The 12888-nt window shown below is 53.3% G+C and overlaps 5 protein-coding genes across 5 annotated transcripts; 4 read left to right on the top strand and 1 right to left on the bottom strand.

Moving 5' to 3' along the window:
• The first annotated feature begins 1014 nt into the window (after positions 1-1014).
• Positions 1015-2209, top strand: esdC (GTP-binding protein EsdC). The gene is made up of 2 exons (XM_025690505.1): positions 1015-1449; positions 1509-2209. Exons 1-2 carry the CDS (start codon positions 1258-1260, stop codon positions 2121-2123), a joined length of 807 nt encoding a protein of 268 aa, XP_025547782.1. The 5' UTR covers positions 1015-1257; the 3' UTR covers positions 2124-2209.
• A 2703-nt stretch (positions 2210-4912) lies between these two features.
• On the top strand, positions 4913-5077 carry BO97DRAFT_325988 (uncharacterized protein; the record flags this gene model as incomplete). The annotated part of the gene is made up of 1 exon (XM_025691310.1): positions 4913-5077. A coding segment is annotated over one exon (165 nt), but the record flags the coding sequence as incomplete, so codon positions are not given.
• Positions 5078-5539: 462 nt separating this feature from the next.
• Positions 5540-7667, top strand: BO97DRAFT_437415 (putative PHD finger domain protein; the record flags this gene model as incomplete). The annotated part of the gene is made up of 2 exons (XM_025697847.1): positions 5540-5570; positions 6274-7667. The coding sequence occupies 2 exons, from the start codon at positions 5540-5542 to the stop codon at positions 7665-7667; spliced, it is 1425 nt and encodes a 474-aa protein (XP_025547780.1).
• A 299-nt stretch (positions 7668-7966) lies between these two features.
• Positions 7967-9929, bottom strand: BO97DRAFT_472858 (RPC34 RNA polymerase subunit family protein). Its single transcript, XM_025700182.1, has 2 exons — positions 9359-9929; positions 7967-9265 (listed from the first exon to the last, which is right to left on the bottom strand). Exons 1-2 carry the CDS (start codon positions 9607-9609, stop codon positions 8422-8424), a joined length of 1095 nt encoding a protein of 364 aa, XP_025547779.1. The 5' UTR covers positions 9610-9929; the 3' UTR covers positions 7967-8421.
• A 545-nt stretch (positions 9930-10474) lies between these two features.
• Positions 10475-12557, top strand: sti1 (Hsp90 cochaperone STI1). Its single transcript, XM_025690504.1, has 4 exons — positions 10475-10657; positions 10728-11452; positions 11645-12106; positions 12167-12557. Exons 2-4 carry the CDS (start codon positions 10859-10861, stop codon positions 12317-12319), a joined length of 1209 nt encoding a protein of 402 aa, XP_025547778.1. The 5' UTR covers positions 10475-10657; positions 10728-10858; the 3' UTR covers positions 12320-12557.
• Positions 12558-12888: the final 331 nt, after the last annotated feature.

Below are 12888 nucleotides of genomic sequence, written 5' to 3'. Positions count from 1 at the left end.
CAATAAGCCGAGCGAGCAAAAGTGTGTGTATGCGTAAGGATGTGCAATTCTGCAAGCCTGCATTCCCCCTCTCTTTGTCCTGCAGTCCTCCCCACCCGGACTGACCGTGATGTCCGTGATGTCCGTGATATCTGTGACAATGGAAGTGGGTATAGCGATGAGAATCCTGTCCACCAGTGAGGAAGCAGACACAGACCCTCGAGACTCATCCCCTCCTCGTTTTCGTGAACTTTAACTTCCACGATGGTGACGACAGTGCAGATGAGAGTGCAGAAGGAAGATGTTATAGGCCAGAGTGGAATGCAGTGGTTGCTGGCGGGCGGCAAGCGACGAATTGTCAATGGTGGGAGGATCGGAGGCGGGCTGGGAAGGAAGACCAATCGAACCCTGGACTTACCCGCGGCTGGAGGTGTGACGAGGTGCAGTGAGTAGTAGTAGTAGTAATTTTGGCAGTCTACCTAGAACCTAGTAGTACCTAGTACACTATTTACTGTACCTCAATTAGTACACTTTACAACTAACTGTACGAGGGTCCAGTAGTAACTTCCTCCCCCCCCCTCTCTCACTCTCTCTCTGCCTTCCTCTTAAAAAGAGCCTCTATCCGCCAGGCCCTCGTCGGCCTTCTTTTTCTTTCCTTTCTTCAGCAAGCTAGTCTTGTCTGTTCTGCCTGTGGTTTTGGAAGTATCCTGTGCACTGGTTGCACTTGCTTGTTTGTTGTTCTGCATCTGCATCTTCATCTTCATCTTCCCTTCTTTAACCTCTTTTTGCATTAACTCCCCTTAATATCACCACCCCCCATTATCAACAAAAATCCTAAAATCATCTCCATCTTCGAGCTGTGCTCCTGGATTTCCCCTTGTTATCTTGCTTCATTTCGCATAGGATACTTCTAAACTGTACAAACTTTCCAACGGTTCAATTCATTGTCGCCGGTCGACGATAGTCTTGTTCCCGCTTCACTTCCAGCTCAGACAAACTTGCTCGCCTTACAACTTAATCTTCTTCTACTTGTTTTTGCGTGTCGAGGACTGGATCCCCGTCAATCTAAACGCTTTGTTGTCTTGCACAGCCCAACGGACCAACAGTTCGCCAATCCACCGCAGCACGAGGCTGAATCGAATTGACTCTGGTAGTCACTTCGCCCCAACAACAAGAGCACGTTCATCGTCGACACGATTATTTATACTCTTTTCCATCATAACCTATCTAATATTCTAGTATATTTCTGGTCCAAGTCAACCGTTCATCGTTGCCAAAATGTCGTCCGTTCAGCTCAAGTTCTCTCTTCGGACCTCCTCCAATGTCAAGACCGTCCACTTGGTCGGTTCCTGGGACAACTACTCCCGCCAGATCCCTCTCTCTCGGGATGAGAACAAGTCCGGCTCATGGGTGGGCAAGTTCCGCTTCCAGACTTCCATGCTCAAGCTCGGTGGCCGCTACTGGTACTACGTCAGTGACCCTTGTCTATTGCTTACTGCCCGTCCACCTTACTGATCGGCTTGCTACAGTATATCATGGACGGCTACCACGTCTCCCACGATCCTGCTGTGGAGTACACCGTGGAGCCCACCACTGGCCGCAAACTCAACATCTTGGATGTTCCCGGGGGCAAGTCTTCCAGCTCTTCCTCGGCCCCCAGCAAGAGCCACCGCCGCACCTCGGATGTAGTCAAGGGGCGGGCCCTCTCCCCATCCAAGATCCAGCACCCCAAGCCTTCCAAGCCCTACGCTTCGCGCCAGATCCGGGAAACCGACTTTGTCGGAGGTCCCCCAACCATGGATGACCTAACCCGGCGGTTTGCGGGGTCCCGACTGTCGGACGAGTACTCCCTCTCCAACAGCCCGCCCAGCTCTGTGGGCAGCTCGCTGTCGTCCCGTTCCTCGGGCAGTACCTCCCCCTCGTCGCTCAGCTCCATGAGTGATCCCCCTACCCCTATCTGTCGGTGTGAGCGCTACGGGATCACCCGCAAGGGGGACCGGGTCAAGCTGGATTGTGGAGGCAGTCGCTGTGGGTATGTCACCGAATCCTCGGAGGCGAGTTGCTCCGAGTCGGAGGACAGTGATGAGGAGTATCGACGGGCACGGAGTGCCGTGCGAAGACAAGGAATCGTTGTCCGGAGATAGATTCCATTGTCTCTGGGGCGATGTAAAAGGAATTTTGGTCGTCAACAACAGCTCAGGCACACCATCAGGGCTTGTTCCCATTATCCCTGCCGGTGTACTGCCAGCGCTACTCGGAGCACAATATCCATTTTGGTCGGGCCGGGCTGATTTATACTAAATCGCTAAGTCTTTCATGTTGCTTCTTCGACAAGATGAAGCAAGATGGTCCACGGGTCTGGTACATGAAAAAAGATTAATAGAAAATTCGAGAAAAAAAAAAAAACTGGAGTGGGATAAAGGAGAGCCAGACTGTGGGCGCTACTACGGACGAGCCGGTCTCGCTTCGCAGTGGAGGTGGTGCCAATGAAGTAGGTGAGAATGTTTGTGGAAGATAGGGGGGCGAATGGGAGAAGTGGTTTAGGGTTGGTGGCGCTGAGAGAGAGAGTCGGGGTGGAGATGGAGGTGCAGGCTGTGGTGGAGTGTCAGCCGGGGGTGAAAGACAATATCCGCTCTTTACTGGAAACGATAGTATAGCCAGGTGGATGGAAAGATGAGATGAGTGACCCAGGCGAGAGGCCGTGTTAGCCTGGGTATGAATGATGAAGCGATGAATTGATGGTATATCTTATCGAGATTCATAATGGTATTGAGTAGTGTGCATAGACTGCTGTACTAGAGGCACAGGATGTAGTAGTTGACTATGGTATGTGTAGTCATCAAGGAAAGTGCTATCTACGTACCATGATGCATTGGACCTGCCCACTACATACAAAGAAAAAATCGGGATACACCAAATGGATCTGTGTCTCGCGTACGCTGACTTCATCAAGCAGCCACGATTGACCAAGCAATCTTCGCCTATTGTCGCCCAGCCCGTCTTCCCCGAGTTTCTCTTAGTCCGTCAGCCCTACAGTCGAGGTCCGAGACTAGGGCAAGTAAGTGCCTATTAAACGCATGGACTTGATCATCCCCACCATTACCTCATACTGCATCGAGACGAGGACCCCTCTTCGGGAAGAGGACGAAGCTTTCGGTTAGTCACAATGAAGAAGCTTGGGGTTCATTCCCTGGGTGGTTTGTGACTAGTGACTATCGCCCAGGTACAGTACATACAGTACGAGGAGGCAAAATGAAGGGGAAGCATTCCGACATTCCGAGATGCCAGTGCCGAGAGATGGTTGCCTGATGGCGGCCGGACAGACCAGGCTTTCATAGGCATTGCAGGTATTCTATTGGTGGGCACGTGTGGAGGCCGAGGGGCAAGCGGGGCGTGACCGGCTGAGTCAGGCAGACATTGTTTTTATTCTTGCCTGCGACTCGCTTGTTTTGTTCACGATGATTGCTGCAGATTGCTAGAAAATCCTCCGTCGGCTCTTCCACTTTGGCACTGAGTTCAGCCCTACGCCATTCCATCATCCACAATTCCACATCCACCTTGGAACCGCAAACTTAGCCTGTTTTCTACCTAGGTACAGTGTGGTACGCACGCCCATCGGTCTACTCAGTTACATGGTTCTTCTCACGAACCGTCATCACTCGGACTTACTTCCCCCCTCCTCTCTCCTTTTCAACCCCTTCCTTTGCAATCTCTCCAAAGCAGGCTGATAAAGACAGAGCATCTTCCATGATGTTCTGAGCAAAATGACCCTTGCCAGAGCAACCTTGGTCGGACAACTAACCTACTTGGTCCAATCCCCGGCGGGTTCAAAGAAAATGGCGCGCTGTTCACCTGCATATGCTGCAGCCTTACGGCCGGCCACCATGGTCCCTCTCCCCTCTTTCGGAGCACACCCGACCCAGAGAAATCTTCTTGTTCTGGTTCCTTAGGGTCAAGTCTCTTAGTTGCTGACTGGCCCAGCTGAAATATCCCCTAGGACACGAGTCCTATTCACCAATGACAAAGTTGGGAGACACCGTCTAGCTCCGCCGACTGCCCGCCTAGGAGCCCCATTGACCTCCCTAAGGATGGCTACCACTAAAAGCCATGCGAAATTTAGCTGTCACTAAAGAGAGTAATCAACGCCGACGAAGACTGACTGCATCGTCCAGGACCCGGTCCGTGACGTTCAGCCTGACCGGGATTCTCTCTTGTCCCTCCCCCCCCCCCCCACTGATCGACTACTTTCGGTCTGCCCTACAAGTCCTGCCTGGGGATCAATCTGCAGTCTATTTTTCTGCAATCAGTCTTCTTTTCCCTTCCCACCTTTTCTCTGCTCTCACTCTCTCCCTCCCCTCTTTTTCTGTCGTGATCCCTTCCCTCCTTCCCCTATTGCTGCATCAATTCTAGGTAGACCTGGACGGTTCTACATCCCGCTTGTAACCTTTTCGTTCCTGATCTCAATACCTTCCCGTGATGGAAAAAGTCGGCTCGAACAGCGTTCAGACAATCAACAATTAGCGGGCGCGGTCTCTCGATTTATGAGCGCTTTGCATTGGAATCTGCTGTTGTCGTCCGTGTCAGATCGAAAGCAACCTAGAATGACAGATCGTGTTTGCTCGGCAGTGTCAAGTCATCTTTGTCTTTGCAGCAACATTTGATTAGGACCTTCCTGGGATCATGCTCGAAAAGGCATAAACAGTCTGTGTCATTTTTTATAATTATACCGCAGTTCGCTATCGTCAGTCGCCTTTTCATTGCTGTCGGCCGTTACTCCGTTCAACCAGCCATCTCCGAGCCATTCTTTGACCGGTATACCGTTTGCATTCCTTCCATTCGCATCGCATCGCACGCAGGACGTCATAGATCTGCCCTTCTGCTCTGAACCAACTATTGCCTTTCGACTTTACCACCCCGATAATCTTCAATCATCATGTGCTACAAACTCGTGGAACGATTCGCAGCTTGTCGATGTCTCTACTTCCAACACGCGGTTGACCCGTGTGAAGCCTACGGCCAGCGCGGCCACTCGGTCCAGGAGAAAGTTGTCCTGGTTGGATACGCTTGCGATAAGCACTCGATCACGTTCAATGGTGGCATCACAAGAAATGCCAAGATGCCTCAGGATTCGGGGTACTCCAGTAGCAAGAGTTGAACCTTGCAGGGTATAATGGGCATTTTCAGGACGGCAACCGACGCTCAGCGAGCATCTGCGCTTGAAAGCTCAATTCCTTAACATGTCTAATCATCGCCCAACTACGGCTATGATCTCAACTCCCTTACAATTCGATTCGGCTAGGATTTGGTTTGGCAGGCTCCTCCCAAACTTGTGTCTTTGGAAGATACTCATATTTACTTGCTTTTGCTGGGTGGCTGCGCTCCCCAGTCGCTTCGTCTAATTTGCTTTCGCTTACAACTATTTCTACCCACCCATTCTTTGATTCTGCGTGCACGCGTGTTGAGTCAAGCGTCTGATGAACAGGCATAGCAAAGCGTTTGTTGAATTCCTGTGTTGCATCACGATCTCATGAGCGAGACGCATGATGATCGACTACATATAATGTTCGAGACGAGATCCGTGGATAACTTGGGTGAGATTACCGGTTTAGAGGAGGATTCGAGGGAATGGAAGGTTTCTACCACCCCAAGGGAGCCGTATCAGGGATACGTTGAAAGACTGACCGTAGCTCAACCTCTTTATTTTCTATTCGTTGTACACTATACATCGCTTTATACTTTACTGTCTAGCTGGTCTACCCTGTTCACTCACCTATTCAGTCTACCCTGCTGGCATTTTGCCTTATTGAATTTCTGTTTGCAGGTCCTTTCTTAAGTCCGGTAAATTATAATACTAACTTTCCTCTAACACGAGTAAGGCCTTAGAGCGTAATCATTGACATAAATCATGCTCGTTATACTATCGGAGCCTGGGCTACATACCCTGCTGGCTGATATGCTGATCTCAGTAAGGCTTAGTTATTTATTATGCATCTAATTAGTCATCATTCGATTTCCGGAACATCGTAATCCCGATCTCTCTATCTATCGATTGTCTCAACTCTCATCGATAAGCATCCTTTACTTTGCATCCAATTCCCTTGCGACCATAATTTACATTGCGCTGGCTTCTACATCCACCCCTTCTGGCATCGATTCATATCCCACATTGTCTACGCTACAATCATAAACCCTCTCGTGACGACGGCACACAGCTGCTGACATAGCCACCACGACCGTGCGTCAGGATTGAGGCCGCCGTGGGCAACGTGAGCCGAACGATGTCTCAATTACAAGAGGACCCCGCCACGGTGCTGGAACAGTTCGTGCACGATGTGGCCAACCTGCCCGCGGAGATCAACCATCTGATGGAGGAGATCCAAGCCAAAGACAAGACCATCCAGGAATGCCGGACGACGATCAATTCGCGCGACAGCAGTCTCCAGAAATTCATCAAACTCAACGGCAGCCTGACCCCCAACCCGAAGGAAGAGCAATACAGCAAGACAATCCTCCAGAACCTCGACAAGTCGCAACTCCTGCAAGACGAGAAGATTCAGCTCAGCGAGAAAGCCTGCGTCCTCCTCGACCGCCAGATCAAGCGTCTGGACATCGCGATTCACAAACTGCAAAGCAACGGCATGCTCTCCAACGACCCGCCGCTGCCCTCCCTCTTCAACAACAAAGACCAGTATCGCGACCCGCCGCGCATCTTCTTCCCCGATGCCACCATCGACGCCGCCGGCGCCGCCTCCTCATCGCCGATCACAGCGCACGCCAACGGCGGCGGCGGTAGCGGCACCCCGAGCTCCAGCGGCAACGCGAACCTGATCCTCGGCGCCACACAACGCCTTAACCAGTCCCTCGCGCGCAACGCGACGACCGCCGCCGCAGCCGCGATGCTGAGCTCGCCCTCGGCCGCGCGCTCCTCCGCACCCGCCACCCCGTCCGGCACCGTACATTTCCACCAGCGCCACCAGCGCGAATCCTCCGCCGGGGCCGTGGAGACCAACAAGCGACGCCGCCTCAACGCCTCGCTCGGCACCCTCCCCGCCGCCTCCTCAAACCTCCGCCAATCCTCCCTGGGCCCCGGCACGCCCAAGGGCGGCGGCGGTGGTGGTGGCGGCGGCGGCACGCCAGCCTCCAGCCGGGCCGGCAGCGCGGGGCCCCGCGGCTCCGGCGCATCCACCACCAAGAAAGCGCTCACCAAGAAGGTCGCACCGCATCAGCAGCTCAAGAAATTGAAAGCCGGCCTCAACGGCAAACACAGCACCGCCTCCAACAAGCGCTCCTCCAGCGCAACCGGCCGCCTCAAGCTCACCAAGAAATCCTCCCCCTCTGCGGCGTCCGCCGCCGCCGCCGCCGGCAGCCACGCCGGCGAGGATGACGAGGACGACTCGCTCCTCAGCAGCGCCGATATGTCTGATTCTGAGCACACGGGCGGCGCAGGCACCGGGTCCGGCCTCGGCGGCCTCGGCGCCGATGACGACCTCGATGACGAGGATGAGGACGAGGGCAACGAGGATACGAAGGTGTACTGTACGTGCCGCAGCGTCAGCCACGGCGATATGGTCGCCTGCGACAATGAGGACTGCGAGTTCGAGTGGTTCCATTGGAAGTGCGTCGGCTTGACCCGTGAGCCTGTGGGCAAGTGGTATTGTCCGCAGTGTTCGGCGAAATTGGGTGCTTGAGTTTTGGGAACGGTGGTGGTGTGGTTTATTGTATATACCCTTCTTCCTTTTCTTCGTCTGTCTTTGTAATAGCTTAGCCCTTATGATTGTTCATGACTTTACTTCCTTGCTTTGTTTGTATCTTTCCTTCTTATCTCTATTTATATATGTGAAGAGGATACGATCAAGATCCCGCAAGGAACGCCACTTCCTCTATCAACCTCAAATCTCTATCCAAATTGAATAATAGTATTGCGTCCATCTATAAAAATGAGCTGATGCGTATAACAAACCAGTATTGTACTGGTTCTGCCCACGCCCTCATATCGTCCCTAAATCCATCTTTCAATCCCAGACGGCTAAATATAAACAATGATGTCCGCATGGATGAGAAACAGTGTCCGACCGACCATGCACTAGTATATGAATCCGGCATCCTGCCTTGCCTGCCTGTCCCTGACTCGATACATAAGAACAATAAACAACAACAAAAAAAGAGACGCCATCGCTATGCAAATCAATCATTTTGGGCCCCATCTCTAGCGCAAAGAAGCAGGGATGCTTCTTTCCGTTTAGGGTGCGCGAGCTTGGGGTTGGTATACAGTATGAAATAAAGGGTGAGGAGGTTCTTTAGTAAAGAGGTGGACTTGAGGGGGTTTTTGCAAGGATAACCAAAAAAAAAAAATAATGCAAAGGATAAATGGTGTTATGAATAAGAGTCCTTGGGTGAAAACCCATGCCAGAAATGTCCACACCCAGAGGAGAGGAAGAAGGTCTAGAATCCCAGGGCCTTTTCTAACCACGGATCGAAATATTCGCAGCTCTCGGGGCTGACGGCGCCACCGGGAGCGCAGAGCTTGAAAACGGGACAATGGCCGCAGGGGGCTTCGGTCATGCCGTTGCGCACGAGTCGGTCGTCAATCCCGGAGTCCTCGCCGGGCGGTTTGCGCGCCTGCTGTGATTTGACCTGGTCTGGGGTCTTGACAGAGCGGTAGACCTCGCCGTTGTTGAGGGCTACCAGCTTGTTGTCGTAGCAGAGCATCTCCAGCAGCTGCGTGATGCTCTCCTCGCCCAGCCGGACCGGGGTGATGCCGCTGGCGTTGACGGCCGCCGTCAGCTCGGGGATGGTGGGGTAGCCCTGGTAGCCGGCGGGGAAAGGGATGTATTCCTTTTGAGGTTGTTGTTGGTCGAGGGGGTCGTGGTGGTGATCGTGGGCAATGCCGTTGCCGTCGGCCGTCTTCAGCCGTTTGTTATTCCGCTGGTGGTGCTGCTGCACGGCCGGCACCTCGTACCAGCTCTTCTGGCTGACCTTCCATTCGATGAACCCGGCCACGCTGTTGATGAAGTTCTCGTCCAGCACCCCGTCCGTGAACCAGGCCCCGCCCGTCACGTCCTCGCTGGGCGCCAGCCCCGCCAGCATGTACATCTTCCGGCTGGGGAACTTGACATTGTGCACGCTTTTGATGTAATTTTTCCCTTCCAGCGACTTCAGGCAGCGGTCCAGGATCGACTTGTGCAAGTTCGTCCGCGTGCCGATCGCGCGCACCCAGATGCCGGACCGCCCCGTCGAATGGATCACGTTGTACACTAAACTCTCGTCGGGGCTGAGGTTCTGGAGTCTATGATTGGAGAAAAAAGCCTCGAGTTAACCAAATTTGTTCTTGGAATTTTTCCTTCTGCTTCGATTTGAGCTGGATTTGGGTTTCGCTTACTTCTCTGCGTCCTCGCGCGAGATGATCTTCCACGCCAATCGGTCATTCTTGCCCTGGAGTAGTCGGAAGAGTTTCTGATTGACGAGCGATTGGGTGCATTGGAGGAGTAACGCGAGGTCATTTTTGGGGACAATCCCCAAGCCCAGGAGATCTTGCTGGTAGAAGAGATGGTCGGACGGGAAGTTTTTCAAGCAGGCATCGTAGAGTCGGGCGCAAAGCTCGCTCACTGACGAGCCAGCGGAGGTGGCCATTTTGTCTTCTTGCGCGGGCGGGCAACCCGATATTTAGGAAGGGTTGAAGCGGTGGGCGAGCGGTGGGCGCGCGGCGGGGAAAGAGGAGGAGAAGGAGGAGGGGAGATCTTGTCGAGTCAAAGGTCACACTGTTCAAGGAAACTATCACCGAAAGGGCTTGTGGAAGGGCATGATCAGAAGCGCGCGCCCAGATTTTTGACTTGTTCAATAGAGGGGGTGAGGCAGTATATGAAGAGTTCCCGACAAGGAATAGTTGAACCTCAATAGAATAACAAAAAGAATGAGCGCAAAGAAGGAAAAAAGGTTTCAGTTGAAGTCGATCGGCGGAAATGTGAAATGACGGCGGGAAAAAGATGAATGGATGTTTCTCTGCCCAGTCAGTGCTGCTGCCCGGCGTTTCTTGCGGTTTATGGTTTAGCTTCATGTAGCTCTTCTCCATCCGGATTAGTGTGTTAGCCTGATATCTCAGGTGCCAGTTTATGTCCGCCTGAGGCCTCCAACGATGTCCCTCGGAAATTTCGAGAAGCTCCCGGCAGAGCTCAGGCCGGAGTTTAAACTGGCGCAAGGCGGCACCCCGTCAGTTCATTCAGACCTCAACACTCACTTACTCACTCACTCACTCACTCACACCTCTCTTCCACTTCTTTCTCAGTTCTCACTTTTGGTCAACCGTCTGTCTTACAGCATGGCTGACGCTTTGAAAGCAGAGGGCAACAAGGCCTTCTCTGCCAAGGACTATCCTACTGCTGTGTATGTCTATTTTTTGCCCCGTATTACCCCGCTTGGAAACGAAACAGTTAAGGCGGCGCAACGATGGCAGCAACATACCTGAAGACTAACTAACATCTTCACAGTGAGAAGTTCTCTCAGGCCATTGATGTCGAGCCTACCAACCACATCCTCTACTCCAACCGCTCCGCCGTATACTCCGCGCAACATGACTACCAGAAGGCCCTCGAGGATGCCAACAAGGCCACGGAATTGAAGGCTGATTGGTCCAAGGGCTGGATCCGCAAGGGTGCCGCCTATCGTGGTCTGGGCGATCTCTGTAAGTCGCATCCCTGAAAGTGCCGGACGGAATTCTTTGAGGTGGGCCGGTGCTAACAGACTGTATCCAGTGGCTGCCCACGATGCATACGAGGAGGCTCTGAAGCTGGAGCCCTCTAACGACCAGGCCAAGAACGGCTTGAACGCCGTCAAGCGCGCCATCGACGCCGAAGCTAAGGCCGACGGTGTTACCGGCGACCCCATGGGAGGACTCGGTGGAATGTTCAACGATCCCCAGCTGTTCCAGAAACTCGCCAACAACCCTAAGACGGCTCCCCTTCTTGCCGATGCCGACTTCATGGCCAAGCTCCAGCGCCTGCAGCAGAACCCCAACGATATCGGTCAAGAGATCGGCGATCCCCGTTTCTTGCAGGTCATGAGTGTGTTGTTGGGCATTGATATGAACTTCGGTGCTCCCCCGGAGGCTGGTGCTTCTGCCAGCGCTGCGGAGGCCGAGGAGGATGTGCCGATGCCCGATGCCCGCCCGGCCGCTCCCAAGAAGGAGCCCGAGCCTGCCCCTGAGCCCGAGGCTGAGGATGAGGAGGCCCTCGAGAAGAAGAAGGCCCAGGAAGCTGCTGATGCCGAGAAGAAGCTTGGTAACGATTTCTACAAGAAGAGACAGTTTGAGGAGGCCATTGAGCACTACAACAAGGCCTGGGAATTGCACAAGGACATCACCTACCTCAACAACCTCAGTGCCGCCAAGTTTGAGAAGGGTGATCTTCAGGGTGCCATCGAGACCTGCCAGACGGCTGTTGAGGAGGGTCGTGAGCTCAGAGCTGACTTTAAAGCCATTGCCAAGTAAGGATCCCCGGTCAGATATTAGTCCGACCATGGCTAACATGAACGTGATTGCAGGGCCTTCGCACGTATTGGTACCGCATACGAGAAGCTTGGCGACCTTGGCCAGGCTATTGAGTACTACCACAAGGCGCTTACTGAGCACCGTACCCCCGACGTTCTCACGAAGCTGCGCAACGCCGAGAAGGCCAAGGCTAAGGCTGAGAAGGAGGCTTACATCGACCCTGCCGAGGCCGAGAAGGCTCGCGAGTTGGGTCAGGCTAAGTTCCAGGAAGGTGACTGGCCCGCCGCCGTGGATGCCTTCACCGAAATGACGAAGCGCGCCCCCGAGGACCCCCGCGGTTTCTCCAACCGCGCCGCAGCTCTCATCAAGCTGATGGCCTTCCCCCAGGCTGTGCAGGACTGTGACGAGGCTACCAAGCGTGATCCCAAGTTCATCCGGGCTTACATGCGCAAGGCGCAGGCTTTGGTCGCCATGAAGGAGTACAACAAGGCTTTGGATGTGTGCACGGAAGCGTCGGAGCACGATGACGGTACCCACGCCCGGGAGATTGACCAGCAGCAGCAGAAGTGCCTGGAGGCTCAGTTTAGCGCCCGTGCCGGTGAGACCGAGCAACAGACGATGGAGAGAATCCAGAACGACCCTGAGGTGAGTTGACCGTCATCCTGAGAAATCCCGAGGACCTAATGCTAACTCTGAAATCAATAGATCATGGCCATCCTGCAGGACCCTATCATGCAGACCATCCTCCAGCAAGCCAAGAGCGACCCCGCCGCCCTCCAGGAGCACATGAAGAACTCTCAGGTGCGGATGAAGATCCAAAAGTTGATGGCCGCCGGCGTCATCCGCATGGGTCGGTGAGAGAGTGACTTGGGAGATGCTGAACGAGCCCGGGGGTGGGAAGTTTGTGACTGCGATTATTATTAATCTGTTATGAAAAGCGTTCTGAATGGCGCCTTTTTTACGTTTATTTTATTTTCTCGTTGTTATTTACGGCAGTGACGATGCATTTGAATATCAGATATCAGATCTATGAAATGACATGCTTGAAATGCTCTATCCTTCTCAACCCTGGCGATCGAGAATTTCCACCATTCAAAAGTGACTGGGTCGTTCAAGGTAGATGTATTAACACAGCTTGATTTAAGTCTCCAACTGTAGGTCCAACCTTTTGGAGGGAAAACCCCTGTGTTACCTTGTATCCCTATCCATAGCCATAGATAGGTCGCTAGCAACCTAAAAGTGGCTGGGTAGGCTCCCACTTACTTATACTGTAGGACACACAGTAGGACAGACCCAGGCCAGACCATAAGGCGTACCGCCGTACTCAATAATCATGCCACAACCCCCTCTTTTTCTCTCTGGCTCTCAGACCAAACCTTGTCACTCATTAAGATTTGAGCTTTCTTACTTCATTCTGCCTATATCTC

Source organism: Aspergillus homomorphus (genome assembly GCF_003184865.1).
Source record: "Aspergillus homomorphus CBS 101889 unplaced genomic scaffold BO97scaffold_45, whole genome shotgun sequence".
NCBI classification, from domain to species: Eukaryota; Fungi; Ascomycota; class Eurotiomycetes; order Eurotiales; family Aspergillaceae; genus Aspergillus; species Aspergillus homomorphus.
This window is presented reverse-complemented; position numbering and strand designations above follow the sequence as displayed.

Bases quoted from the DNA above. Each gene is read 5' to 3' on its own strand.
- esdC (XM_025690505.1), top strand. From the start codon at position 1,258: ATGTCGTCCGTTCAGCTCAAGTTCTCTCTTCGGACCTCCTCCAATGTC. The intron at 1,450-1,508 runs GTCAGTGACCCT...GGCTTGCTACAG, and splicing joins GTGGCCGCTACTGGTACTAC to TATATCATGGACGGCTACCA.
- sti1 (XM_025690504.1), top strand. From the start codon at position 10,859: ATGGGAGGACTCGGTGGAATGTTCAACGATCCCCAGCTGTTCCAGAAA. The intron at 11,453-11,644 runs GCCAAGTAAGGA...AACGCCGAGAAG, and splicing joins GAGCTGACTTTAAAGCCATT to GCCAAGGCTAAGGCTGAGAA. The intron at 12,107-12,166 runs GTGAGTTGACCG...TGAAATCAATAG, and splicing joins GAATCCAGAACGACCCTGAG to ATCATGGCCATCCTGCAGGA.
- BO97DRAFT_472858 (XM_025700182.1), bottom strand. From the start codon at position 9,609: ATGGCCACCTCCGCTGGCTCGTCAGTGAGCGAGCTTTGCGCCCGACTC. The intron at 9,266-9,358 runs GTAAGCGAAACC...CTCCAATCATAG, and splicing joins TCGCGCGAGGACGCAGAGAA to ACTCCAGAACCTCAGCCCCG.